At 42.7% G+C, this 10,744-nt stretch overlaps 2 protein-coding genes across 3 annotated transcripts; one reads left to right on the top strand and one right to left on the bottom strand.

Annotated features, from left to right (window-relative positions):
• Nucleotides 1-16: 16 nt before the first annotated feature.
• On the top strand, nucleotides 17-1,631 carry atg101 (autophagy related 101). Its single transcript, XM_035624191.2, has 2 exons — nucleotides 17-733; nucleotides 822-1,631. The coding sequence occupies exons 1-2, from the start codon at nucleotides 482-484 to the stop codon at nucleotides 1,224-1,226; spliced, it is 657 nt and encodes a 218-aa protein (XP_035480084.2). The 5' UTR covers nucleotides 17-481; the 3' UTR covers nucleotides 1,227-1,631.
• Nucleotides 1,632-2,974: 1,343 nt separating this feature from the next.
• On the bottom strand, nucleotides 2,975-10,577 carry zbtb21 (zinc finger and BTB domain containing 21). Of its 2 annotated transcripts, XM_047336972.1 has the most exons (3): nucleotides 10,449-10,568; nucleotides 9,207-9,288; nucleotides 2,975-8,039 (listed from the first exon to the last, which is right to left on the bottom strand). In XM_047336972.1, the coding sequence occupies exon 3, from the start codon at nucleotides 8,035-8,037 to the stop codon at nucleotides 4,981-4,983; it is 3,057 nt and encodes a 1,018-aa protein (XP_047192928.1). In that variant the 5' UTR covers nucleotides 8,038-8,039; nucleotides 9,207-9,288; nucleotides 10,449-10,568; the 3' UTR covers nucleotides 2,975-4,980. The 2 variants fall into 2 exon arrangements, with proteins under 2 accessions (XP_047192928.1, XP_035480080.2); XM_035624187.2 differs by lacking the exon at nucleotides 9,207-9,288 and having other exon boundaries at nucleotides 10,449-10,577.
• Between the last annotated feature and the right edge of the window lie 167 nt (nucleotides 10,578-10,744).

The following is a 10,744-nucleotide window of genomic DNA, read 5'->3' as shown; positions in this document are numbered from 1 at the left end:
TTTTGTTGTCCGGTTGTCGTGCGATCCGACTCATTGTCACGGACTTAGGTCGACATTTGGCATTTAAAACATCAGTTTAATCAGGGACGATACTTTGTATTTTTTCCGTTTAATTAAATTGCTGCCTACGATACAACGTAAAGAAAACCAGAACGAGTATTTTTTTTAACTACGCGACTTGCCGTAGATTGTCTGCCGTCATCAGTTCTACATCCTGCTGTCCTGTTTGTAGCAAACTAGCAAACAGTTAGCTAGCTGAGTGCCGCTGCTTTGTTCCGCGGTTAGTGCTCACAAATTACATGTGGAGGTAGTGTTCCCTTTAAAACGTCCTGTTTTGTGTTTTTGTGTAGTGTCATACGCTTTGAAGAATAGGCCCCGCCCACCCGCAGAGGTAAACAAAGTACATCTCGGCTGGCACAGAGCAGCCATCGTCGCCCTGCTCGTGTGGTCGCTTGTAAATGGAAATAAGTATTATTTCGCCATGAACTGTCGCTCGGAAGTTCTCGAGGTAACAGTGGAGTCGAGGCAGGTGGAAGAAGCTATGCTGGCTTTGCTGCACACCATTTTACTGCACCGCAGCACCGGGAAATTTCACTACAAAAAGGAGGGCACCTACTCCATCGGTACAGTGGGCACACTGGACTTCGACTGCGATTACATCGACTTCACATTTGCCAGGGTGTCCTCAGAGGAGCTGGACAGGGTGATCAGGAAGGCTGTGTCAGAATTCAAGGTGGGTAGTGGTTATAACGTGCCGTTGTTGGCTGTAATGCACGTGCAGGCCTGTAATCTGACGACGTTCTGAAATGCTTTTGTAACAGGATGCTTTGAGCAACTCTGGCAGCGATGGCATGGGCCAAATCTCTCTGGAGTTCTACCAGAAGAAAAAGTCCCGCTGGCCTTTTTCTGACGAGTGTATTCCCTGGGAGGTGTGGAGCATCAAGGTCAACGTTGTCAACCTCGCCAATGAGCAGGAGAGACAGATCTGCAGGGAGAAAGTGGGTGAGAAGCTGGGTGAGAAGGTGATCAACGTGGTTGAGGTCATAAATCGCCACGAATACTTGCCAAAGATGCCCACCCAGTCTGAAGTGGACAATGTTTTTGACACCAGTCTTAAAGATGTCCAGCCGTACCTTTACAAAATTACATACCAGATCACTGACTCTCTGGGCACCTCTGTAAGCACCACAATGAGGAGGCTCATTAAAGACACGCTGGCCCTGTGAGGATGCTCCAACACTGAGAGAAGAAAGATATGGATGATTTAAATCCTCACGGATAATATAGCCATGTCTGACTTTTCCTGTCATGCTTCAACATATGGTTAGTCAGCTCTACTCCTGCTACAGTGAAAGAGTGTCAGTGTAATCACCCTTCTGACGTCTTTGCCATGTTTCCCGTATTGATTGTACCTCAAGTTTCCTAATTCTGTAATGTCTATTTCAAAGTTATTTTGTTTTTGCAAACTTTTTTTTCTTCCCAAATTGTCTTTACCTGCAACCATCTAGAAATTCAACTTTAGCACACTGACTAACATAAAATCAGATCAATACTTTAAAGAGTTGTGTTGTTGATAATGTTTAATCTGTAAATTATTGTTTGACAATAAATGTTGATCATAACGCTGAAAACTCTGTCCTTAACCTTTAAGGCGAGAACACCTACTGGCAAAGAGTATCTCACTAGATTCAATCATGTAAAAATGTGACCTTTTGTGTGTGTGTGGAAAAGACACAGATGGAAACAGATTTCCTCATGCATGTGAAAACTTCCTCTCTGCACATTTTTACGGAGAGTGTGACCTTACACATGGGTAGGACAGGATTTCCAGTTTGCCATTTTTCCAAATTATAGCAAGCACTTCCTAAATCCACTCCCGAGTTTTCCATCCAATATTTGTCACAGTGGCCCAGAGCATGAAAAACATCCCGCAGACTCAGGGTTGTCTGCCAACAGGAAGATGTGTGTGCGTTTTCACATGATTAACTCCACGCTTAGATTATTAAAGTTAATTTTGCCTCAGAAGTCAAATTAATCCATTCCAACAACTGAGTGATAATTGTCCATGCTTTACTAGTTTGTAAAGTAAAGATGATGCAATGCTTTTACGTGCAACACAAACTAATTCATATTATATTTAACTGAAACCCCAAAGTCATATCATTGGTCAGGGATTAGATTTGGATGATTGTGAATACACGTCAAAAATCTCCTTTCACCTTAAATTTAGAACCTGGGAGGTGTGCATCACTAAACCCAAGGCTCTATCCATTTCAAGTCTTGTTAAAACTGCACACATACCCCCTTATACCTGCTTTGAATTTGCTGTGAAAAGATTGAAATAGTTTTTTGGTGACACATTGCAATGGCTTAACGTCAGTGGGTGTCATATGCTGTACAGATTGTAAAGCCCTTTGAGGCAGATTTGTTCTATTGAGCTCCACAAATAAAATTGTATTTGATGTTAAGAAGATGCAGATAATCTACAGTGAATATGGATTGAGCAGTATAGGGTCTGGATCAGAGGTAAATTCAGAACTTCAGAGCGAAACACCGAAATGTTCATCTGATTTAGAGCTGCAGCGGTTGGTAGGTTTGTCAATTAGTCCATAGGCAGATAATTATTTGTATTATAAGCAAAAATGCAAAACATTCACTGGCAAAACATTTGATTATTTCCTTGTCATTGTCTTCTGGTTTTCGGACAGAACAAGTCATCAGAAGATTTCACCTTGGGCTGTAGGAAATTATAGTGGGCAATTTTCATGTTTTTTTGATAATCAAAACATGTAATGGAGAAAGGCTAGACTGACTGAAATGTGACAAAGTTTAGATGTACCAGACAAGAAGACCACTGAGTAATTGAACATCTACCTCACAAACAAGGTTAAAGATTTAAAGTAACTGTGGGGCCATGTTACTCATTCCTGAGCTAGAGTTTACACTTAAATAATTCAAACACCACAGGTGATTGTACATGTATTCTCCATTGTTACTCTTTATTACAGAAATGAAGCACAAAACCTGTAGAAAAACCTAAACACAAAACAGCTGCAAATCTCCAAAAGCAACGATAATACAACCAATGCTGATACAAATAGTACAGTATTCATTATTGCAGTGAGAGCACAGTAATACCAAAAAGATAAACCTTTTTTAGTTTACTAACAAAATTGTACAAAATCGAGGATACAAACACTTCCATATACACAATTCTAGTCATTTCTGTGAAACCTTGAAAAAGTTTCTCACAGGAAATTAAGAGCACTATTTAACAATACAGAATTTCTCCAATGAATATAACATCACAATGCAGCTCATTAAGAGGGGGGGAAAAATCCCATATTTTTTGTGGCGTAATCAACACCCTCCCAAATAGTAGCAATCTTAATAATTTATGACAAACTTCTAATCAGTCAAGCCAAAGCAGTATATACTTGTACGAGAATACAACTGTTGAACAACTGGAATACAATCAAAACACAATCTTTAGTAATAAACCTTTTGGAAGAGGGAACATTCTCTCACCATTCGAAGAATAACAGATTTGATTCTCTCTCACCTCCCTCTTCTTGACTTTACCACCGAAAATTCAAAATGCCTGAGTCATAAGTCGTCTGAAGGTCTATTGTGCTTTAAGTGACAATAGTGACAAAGGATTTGAAAGTTTGCATAAGGCCATCAAAGCACTGTAAAGCTTGGTTAATTTCCACCTGTTTAATTGCACAAATCTATCAGTGTATGAGTATCTACATACACAACACTGCTGCTGCACTGGGGTGGCGGACTTAAGTGAATAAGGAGTTGAGTCCAATATACACAAATTATTATCATTATAATGTTTATATTCATTAACTGAGTTTAACCATGAATTGCATTACTATACTGCAGTGTGCTAACTATACTGCAAGATGTCTGGAAGTTTGCTTGCTGGGGATATTTCAGACTGATTTCTAGAAGCTGATGTGATGAGCAATTTTTACAAGTAAGCTGGCCTGAGCATCTTTTACAAATGATTTTTCAGCAACATTTGAAACATTATATACCCTGTGAAAAAAAAAAATATTTCTCTAATCTTCTGACTGATGATTGCATTGTCTCATTCACTTGTATTCTTTTTAAATGATTCACAGGGCTAACAATAAGGAAGATGAAGTAAACTATCTGAATGAAGAGAGTAAGCAATTAATCAAGGAGCATACTGAGACGCAATCTCTTAAACAAGAGGTGTCTAAGATAAGTCTCACGTACAATGTGTTTTAGAACATTTTTTTTCATTTTATAAGGAAGGTCAATCAGTCTGAGACTCAAATATGAGAGAACAAATTTCAAAGGAATGCCAACTATGAAGAAAGAAAACAGATAATACTGCACCTAGTCACTGTTTTACTTCTGCAGCCCAAAACCTCAGTAATGGAAACTCAAGGATCCAAGCAAACATTTTGGATTGAATCACCCCATATAACAGAATCAAACTGTTAAACAAAGTGCATATTGAATACATTGTTGAGGCCACTCACGTCAAGAGATAGATCTGATACAAAAGCAAAAGCACTAATATTTATTTAAACTGCAACCTCCAAAAGTTTAAAGCACTTTTTTTACACACTGGGAAAACAGTGTATTTAGCTGTACCTTCTTTCACCGAGGGGTGCAACTCTGCACCTTCTTTTCTCAAAACACCTACGTAGATAAATACAAGTAGACAACTTAAATAGGTTTAAAGTAAATAAATGCTTATAAATCAATTTGAAAGTAAAATAAACCATTTATGACCAATTTGTCTCACAGGGGGATCTAGCACTTGATTGCACATTCACGTTTACACCTCTAATGAACATGGCCATTTTAATATATGACATTGGAGGCAAGCGAATAAGCTATACATTCAAAGTCTTCCTTTTGTAGGCTGAGGTGTATTTATTCTAATATTAGGTATTGTCTTACAGGAGAAACACACTGCTATAACTTGTCTGATGCCTACATGTGGTTGTGACTCTGCTCATGGCTCCAGAGACTAAAGGCCGTCTTGAAGGTCCTGTGACAGAGTTTACACATGTACTGCCTCTTAAACGTCAGGGCAGAGAGAGACGGTGCGTGGTAAAAGAGTGTGTCTGATTCCTGAGGGCCACCTGTGTTCTCCATGCTGTCCGACTTTGACAGAGGGCTGTGGCTGCTGGGTTGCCGTTCAAGTTCGGGTCTCTTTGCCTTGCTTGCCGACGAGCTGCAGGGCTCAGGGCTGCTGGACTCCTCAGCCATCGTTGCAGCAGCTGGCGCCGGCTGGGTGGGTTGGAGCACAGTGGCCAGTGGGGAGCGACGCTCAGAGTTTTGAGGAGTCATGGGAGGGGAGGGAGACAGGGGCGAGGGGTGTCTGTCGATCTCTTTGGCTCCAGGTTCGTAAGCAGTGGACATGTGGGACTGGAAGTGGCTCCAAAGGCGGAAGTTGGTCCTGAAGGCTTTGTTGCAGATGTGACAGATGAATGGTTTGATGTGGCATAGCAGCTCCTGGTGTCGTTCCAGGTCTTTGCAAGAGCTGAAAAGATTTCCGCATTTCTCACATGGCCACACACCGGGTTCCTCAGACCCAGATTTGGCAGTCTCTGTGTTTTCCATCTCACTCACAGCCTCTTCTAAAGGCTCTTCCTTCACCACCAGCTTGCCAAGGTGACCCATGCTCAAGTCTTCAGGCACATAGGATGAGGAGTCTTCTGAATCATACATGTGTGGACCTGAGGAGTCACTGTAACTGATGTTGTCTCTTGAGCTCCCAGTTGCTAGAGGCTCATCACTGTAATGCTCCTCCCTGAGAATTTCAGACGCCTCTTCATTGTTCTCTTGCTGCCTCAGGTGAATCTGGTCCTTAGCAGTCATCATGTTAAGGTTGTGGACCTCCACCTGGTGGCGCCATATGCTGAAGGAGGATTTGAAGGTCCGCATACACTCCAGGCACGTGAGTTTCTTGTACTTACAATGTGCCTCGTGGTCCCTCTTTACAGTTGGACTTGAAAATCGGAGACCACAGTATGGGCATACTGTTGTATGTCTACAGCCCCTCTCGTGATCGCCTTGCTCAAAGAGAGACGACAGCTTCATATTACAGAGTCTACAGGAGTAATCGCCAGTGTCTGTGTTCCTCTGATGAATGATCTCAGCCTGTTCCTGGTAGAGATTGCTCTCACTTGCGGTGTCCTGGTCAGCTTTGTTTGCAGGATGTGTCCTTAAATGCTGTCTGTACTGTGACTGGAACACAAATACTTTCCCACAGTAAGGGCATATGTAGCTGGGCCTAGATCTCTTCTTGGTAAGTGCAGGAGATTGCAAGCCCTGCTTATTCCTCTTCAGCTTCCAAAGCAAAGCTTTCTTTATTTCTCTCTCCCGCACAATATCTATTAACTTCTTTTGAAATTTCTCATCCAGTACAGAGGAGCTGGAGGACGAGGCTGGGTTTTGTACAACACCATGCTGAGTTTGGCAGTGTGTCCACACTTTGAAGTTGGTATGGAAGCGCTTGTAGCAGATGTCGCAAGCATACGGCTTTTCGGGATTGTGATACATATTAACATGACGATGGAGTCCAGCACTGGACCTGAAAACTTTCAGACAGTTCCAGCATTTGAAAATCTTGTTCTGAGACAGCTCCCCAATGTTCTCATTGGAGTCATTGTTGGCAATCTGAGGTACAGTTTCTGACATGTTCTCTTCAGGTGAGAGGGTACGATCTTTAAAAAAATTGCTCTTCTTGAATGGATACCTTCTGTTGTCTGGTCTGTCCTTTCTTTTTCCCAGAGGATTGAGGTTTGTCCTGGAACCGTGGTCATAATTTGTTTGTAAGTCTTTAAAATTGACCGGCAAAGCATCTCCCACTGTAATTCGGATAATGTCCATGGGGTCGGCGAGTGGACTGCTCGGCTCAACTTTCACACTGACTTCTCTTTCTACCTGAGTTTCTTCATCATACCCGCTGGGGTACTTTGGCCTGAGAACCAGGGGAGATGCTTTTTTTGATTTGCCATTTTGAGCAGATGTTTCTGGCCCAGATGCTTTTGATGCCATTTTAACAACTGACTGTTCTCGATTTTGCAGCTCCTTGAGCTCCAGTGTGGGAGAGAAGACTGGAACAGGGCTGTCCATGGATAATGATCTTCGGAGAAGGCTTTTTATGAGCGGCCCGCTCCTGTCAATGGTCTGGCTTGGCTCACTGGCCTGGCCCTCAAAGGGCACTTTGGTGTGATAGTGCTGCTCTTCATTCTCCTCTTTAGTAACCGAGTCGGTACCAGACTGCATCCTGATGTGCTGTATTTCAGCATCACTGAAAGAAACGGATGATGTGAGCTGAGGCCTGACAGATGTGATGTGTGAGGAATTCCCTTTTAATATGGAGGTGTATGGATAGGTGAACTTCCTCTCAGCAGCTTCCCTCTGTTCAGAGGATTTCCTGGATTCAGAGTTCCTGACGGATTCGTGGGAGTTGTGTTCTGATGGTGGCTGAGCTGACTCTCGAGTCGAGTGGGGAGATAATGATCTCTCTGATGTTTTTCTCTGATAATTTGAGCGAGAGGGATGTGTTGTGTCATTCCGCACCCGACACACAATGACACTCCTTGTCTGGACATCATTCTCATCCCCTTCTGAGAATGAAAGCCTTTTTCTAGACACACAGTATGATGCATGTGGTCTTGCTGACACGATGTTGGTGAGGAAAGGGATTCCAAGACTGTAACCAAGCTCTTGAATCACTGCCAGGCTGCCTTTGTCCACAAAGAGCGAGGAGGAGTAAATGTAATTCAGAACAATTTCGAAGGCATCAGGCTCACAGAAGTCAAGGTTCACAACGTTCAGCAACTCTGCATCCATCCGTGTGAACAGGGACTGGAAATATTCACTGCTGGCAGCTAGAACACTCTTATGGGCCTGGTACTTTTGGTCCGCCACAACCAGGACAACATCACACATCTGGCCCCGCAGTCGTTGTTCATTGAGAACCCCTAACACCGAGAGGGTATGGGAGGGGTTACTGTAATGCACTAGGCTCTCCATGGCTGAAAGACAAGGAAAGAAGATTATATTTTAATGCAGGAATGTATATACAAACATGATCATAAGTTTACATAGAGAAGAGCATGAACAGGCACATTCACACACACAACAATAGCTAGCTAGAGCTTTTGCTCTATAATGTATGTTTGTGTCTGCAAATAATAGAGCTAAAGAGATCATCTAAAATGTTTATTGATCAGAAAATGATTCACCATCATATAATGTCATGAGTGAAGACAGAAAACAGTCAGAAAAAAATACCTCATGCATAGTAAAAAAGGCCTTATTGAGGTATCTCTGCATAGTTTACTAACACATGGTAAGAATGACATCATCAAGACATCACTATAAAGTAAAAAAAAATATTGTAGTAATGCCAGATGACGCCATTATGAAACTGTATTGCAATTAAAAGTGTAGCATTTCCTGATAGTGATATATAAAGCATATGTGAAGGGTATGCATCGTCCCTCCAAAACTTTTAATTGTTAATGAAAATAAAGGTCCAAGTCCTACTGTGAACAAATGCTGATATTCACTGTAATTATCTATTTTTTGGGGTTTATAAACATAATAAAAACATGATAATGACTTACATAAAGTCAGTTCTAATAGTTCATATAGATATATATCATTAAACTTTATCAATTGTATAATTTTTTGTACTGGTTGCTGTTTATGATGATAACTTTTATGAATCACAGCATTACACACACTAATACAGAAGGACATACACAGTGAGTTTATGGGCATGAGGGCATGACTCAAGTCAGCTTCAGTGACTAATGCAGGAAGTTTGCATTTAAAGTAAAGCCTAGTTAAGGCAGTCTCCCACTCAAACTTTCACCCCCTGTCACCATTTGCAGGCTTTCCCACCTTGCCCACAAAATAATGATATTACTTAAAAAATGAATACACAGCAATTGCCATATCTACTAAATAACACGATTTGTTAGATGAGACATGGGAGAATCTCCCTACTATCCAGGGGCAAACCCAGCGATAGCCACGTTGACAGATTCCCCTTTGCTGTAAATATCTACAGTATATATTTAATATATATATAATGACATATAAATATACTGCAACATGCACCAAGTTGCCATTTTAAGGGTACACCCGACTAAAACTAATGCAGTCTAATACCACAGCCATGCAATAAATCTCACCTTGAGCAATATCATAATGAAACTGATTTAGAGCGTTGGTGATTCAACTTCATCGTCACTTTGGAGACTGAAGTCTGTGGTGCTGTTAGAACATTCATAAGGATAGGGGATAAAGGAAATGGCGTTATATGTAAGAAGAATGTAGAATGTATTTGCATCAACCAGTGATAGGAAACCGATTACTTTTTTTTTTTTTTAACATTGTTCTTGACTTGTACATAACACAAGTCAGTCACTGCCAGCAATTTCAAGGGGCCTTCTACATGGTCAAAAACAGGTTTTACATTACAGAGCATTCCACCAGTGGCCTCTACTGGCTGCATTAGAACAACATTCTCCTGAATTCAAGAACATTTACATCTTCACCTACTGCCGGAACTTGTTGTCGTTTATTAAACTCCTTCACTGTCCAAGTGTGCAAGTTTATTCTGAAAGTTGTGACCGGAAGACATGTTACCTAACGTCGACCACAGTGACACTTGCCCTAATCGGTCCATACGCAGAGGGCTTCATTCATTCAGTAAAAACTAAACACGCAGCCAGTGGCCTCCTCGTCTCAAACCGAACTCATCCACGTTCAGAGAGGAACAGGGGGGGCGGGGGCGGGGGGGTCAGTTCCCGACGAGGAAGTCGAGTCAGGCTTCCAGCATTAGATCATCCATGAGACGTGGCTCAGTTTCTCATGACAAATAACTTCTCCAGCCCGACATGTCGCTGGTCAGGTCGGAGAACAGGCGCACTTCGTGCGGCTTAACGGCCAGAGGAGCGTGTCGCCCGCCCGCTGAACGTCCCGACGCCGTGTGACGCCGAGCGGAGGAAAGTTGAGCGCGTTTCAATGGTCCGCGGCGCGGCGCCGATCCCGGAATGAAAACACACAGTGTGTGTGTGTGTGTGTGTGTGTGTGTGCGGGCGGACAGCGAAGCTGTTGAGCGCGGAGGGGAGTGAACTGCCCGCTACCCCGGTGGAAGTGGCGCGTTCTGTTTTGTTTTTTCTTCTTTTTTTTTGGTTTCATTTCATGTTGTTGTTGTTGTTTTTCAAGAAACGGTCCACGCCGGCCTCACACGGCGCGGCTGCTGGCAGCAAAACAGGTTGTAGCTGGTCAGGTTTATGAGCGGCACGATCCCCCTTTCGAGTTACGTCAGGGAGGAAAAGGGAAAAAAGCTTCTCCTTATCAGCCAACTGTGTTTCCTCCGCCCCGCTCGGCTGGACTGAGGTTAAATGTGGAAGTGTACAGACACTTACCCTGCACGTCGCGAACGCGCTCGCTCCTCCACGCAGCCGGGACTTTATTCAGTGTTGTGTGGATTTCTGCGCACTGGTCGTGATTCCATCCATCTTGAATTTGACGTCATCCCACACCAGGGATGAGGTCATCGCAAAGAACGCTCGTCACGTGCACTTCGCCGTGATAGGCTGACCGAGGAGCAGGGGGCGGGGCGAACGGAAGAGTCGACGCTGAAGCTAATTTAAAGGGATAGGTCATATTTTCGGTAATTTGTTGTTTAAAAAAAAAAATCCAAATCAAGATTATTATCGTG

This window comes from Scophthalmus maximus, chromosome 2 (assembly GCF_022379125.1).
Source record: "Scophthalmus maximus strain ysfricsl-2021 chromosome 2, ASM2237912v1, whole genome shotgun sequence".
Classification (NCBI taxonomy): domain Eukaryota; kingdom Metazoa; phylum Chordata; class Actinopteri; order Pleuronectiformes; family Scophthalmidae; genus Scophthalmus; species Scophthalmus maximus.
This window is presented reverse-complemented; position numbering and strand designations above follow the sequence as displayed.

What these genes read in the sequence shown, in the direction of transcription:
- zbtb21 (XM_035624187.2), bottom strand. Translation starts at nt 8,037, where the DNA reads ATGGAGAGCCTAGTGCATTACAGTAACCCCTCCCATACCCTCTCGGTG.
- atg101 (XM_035624191.2), top strand. Translation starts at nt 482, where the DNA reads ATGAACTGTCGCTCGGAAGTTCTCGAGGTAACAGTGGAGTCGAGGCAG. An exon ending in AGGCTGTGTCAGAATTCAAG is followed by an intron (nt 734 to 821) that starts GTGGGTAGTGGT and finishes CTTTTGTAACAG; the next exon opens with GATGCTTTGAGCAACTCTGG.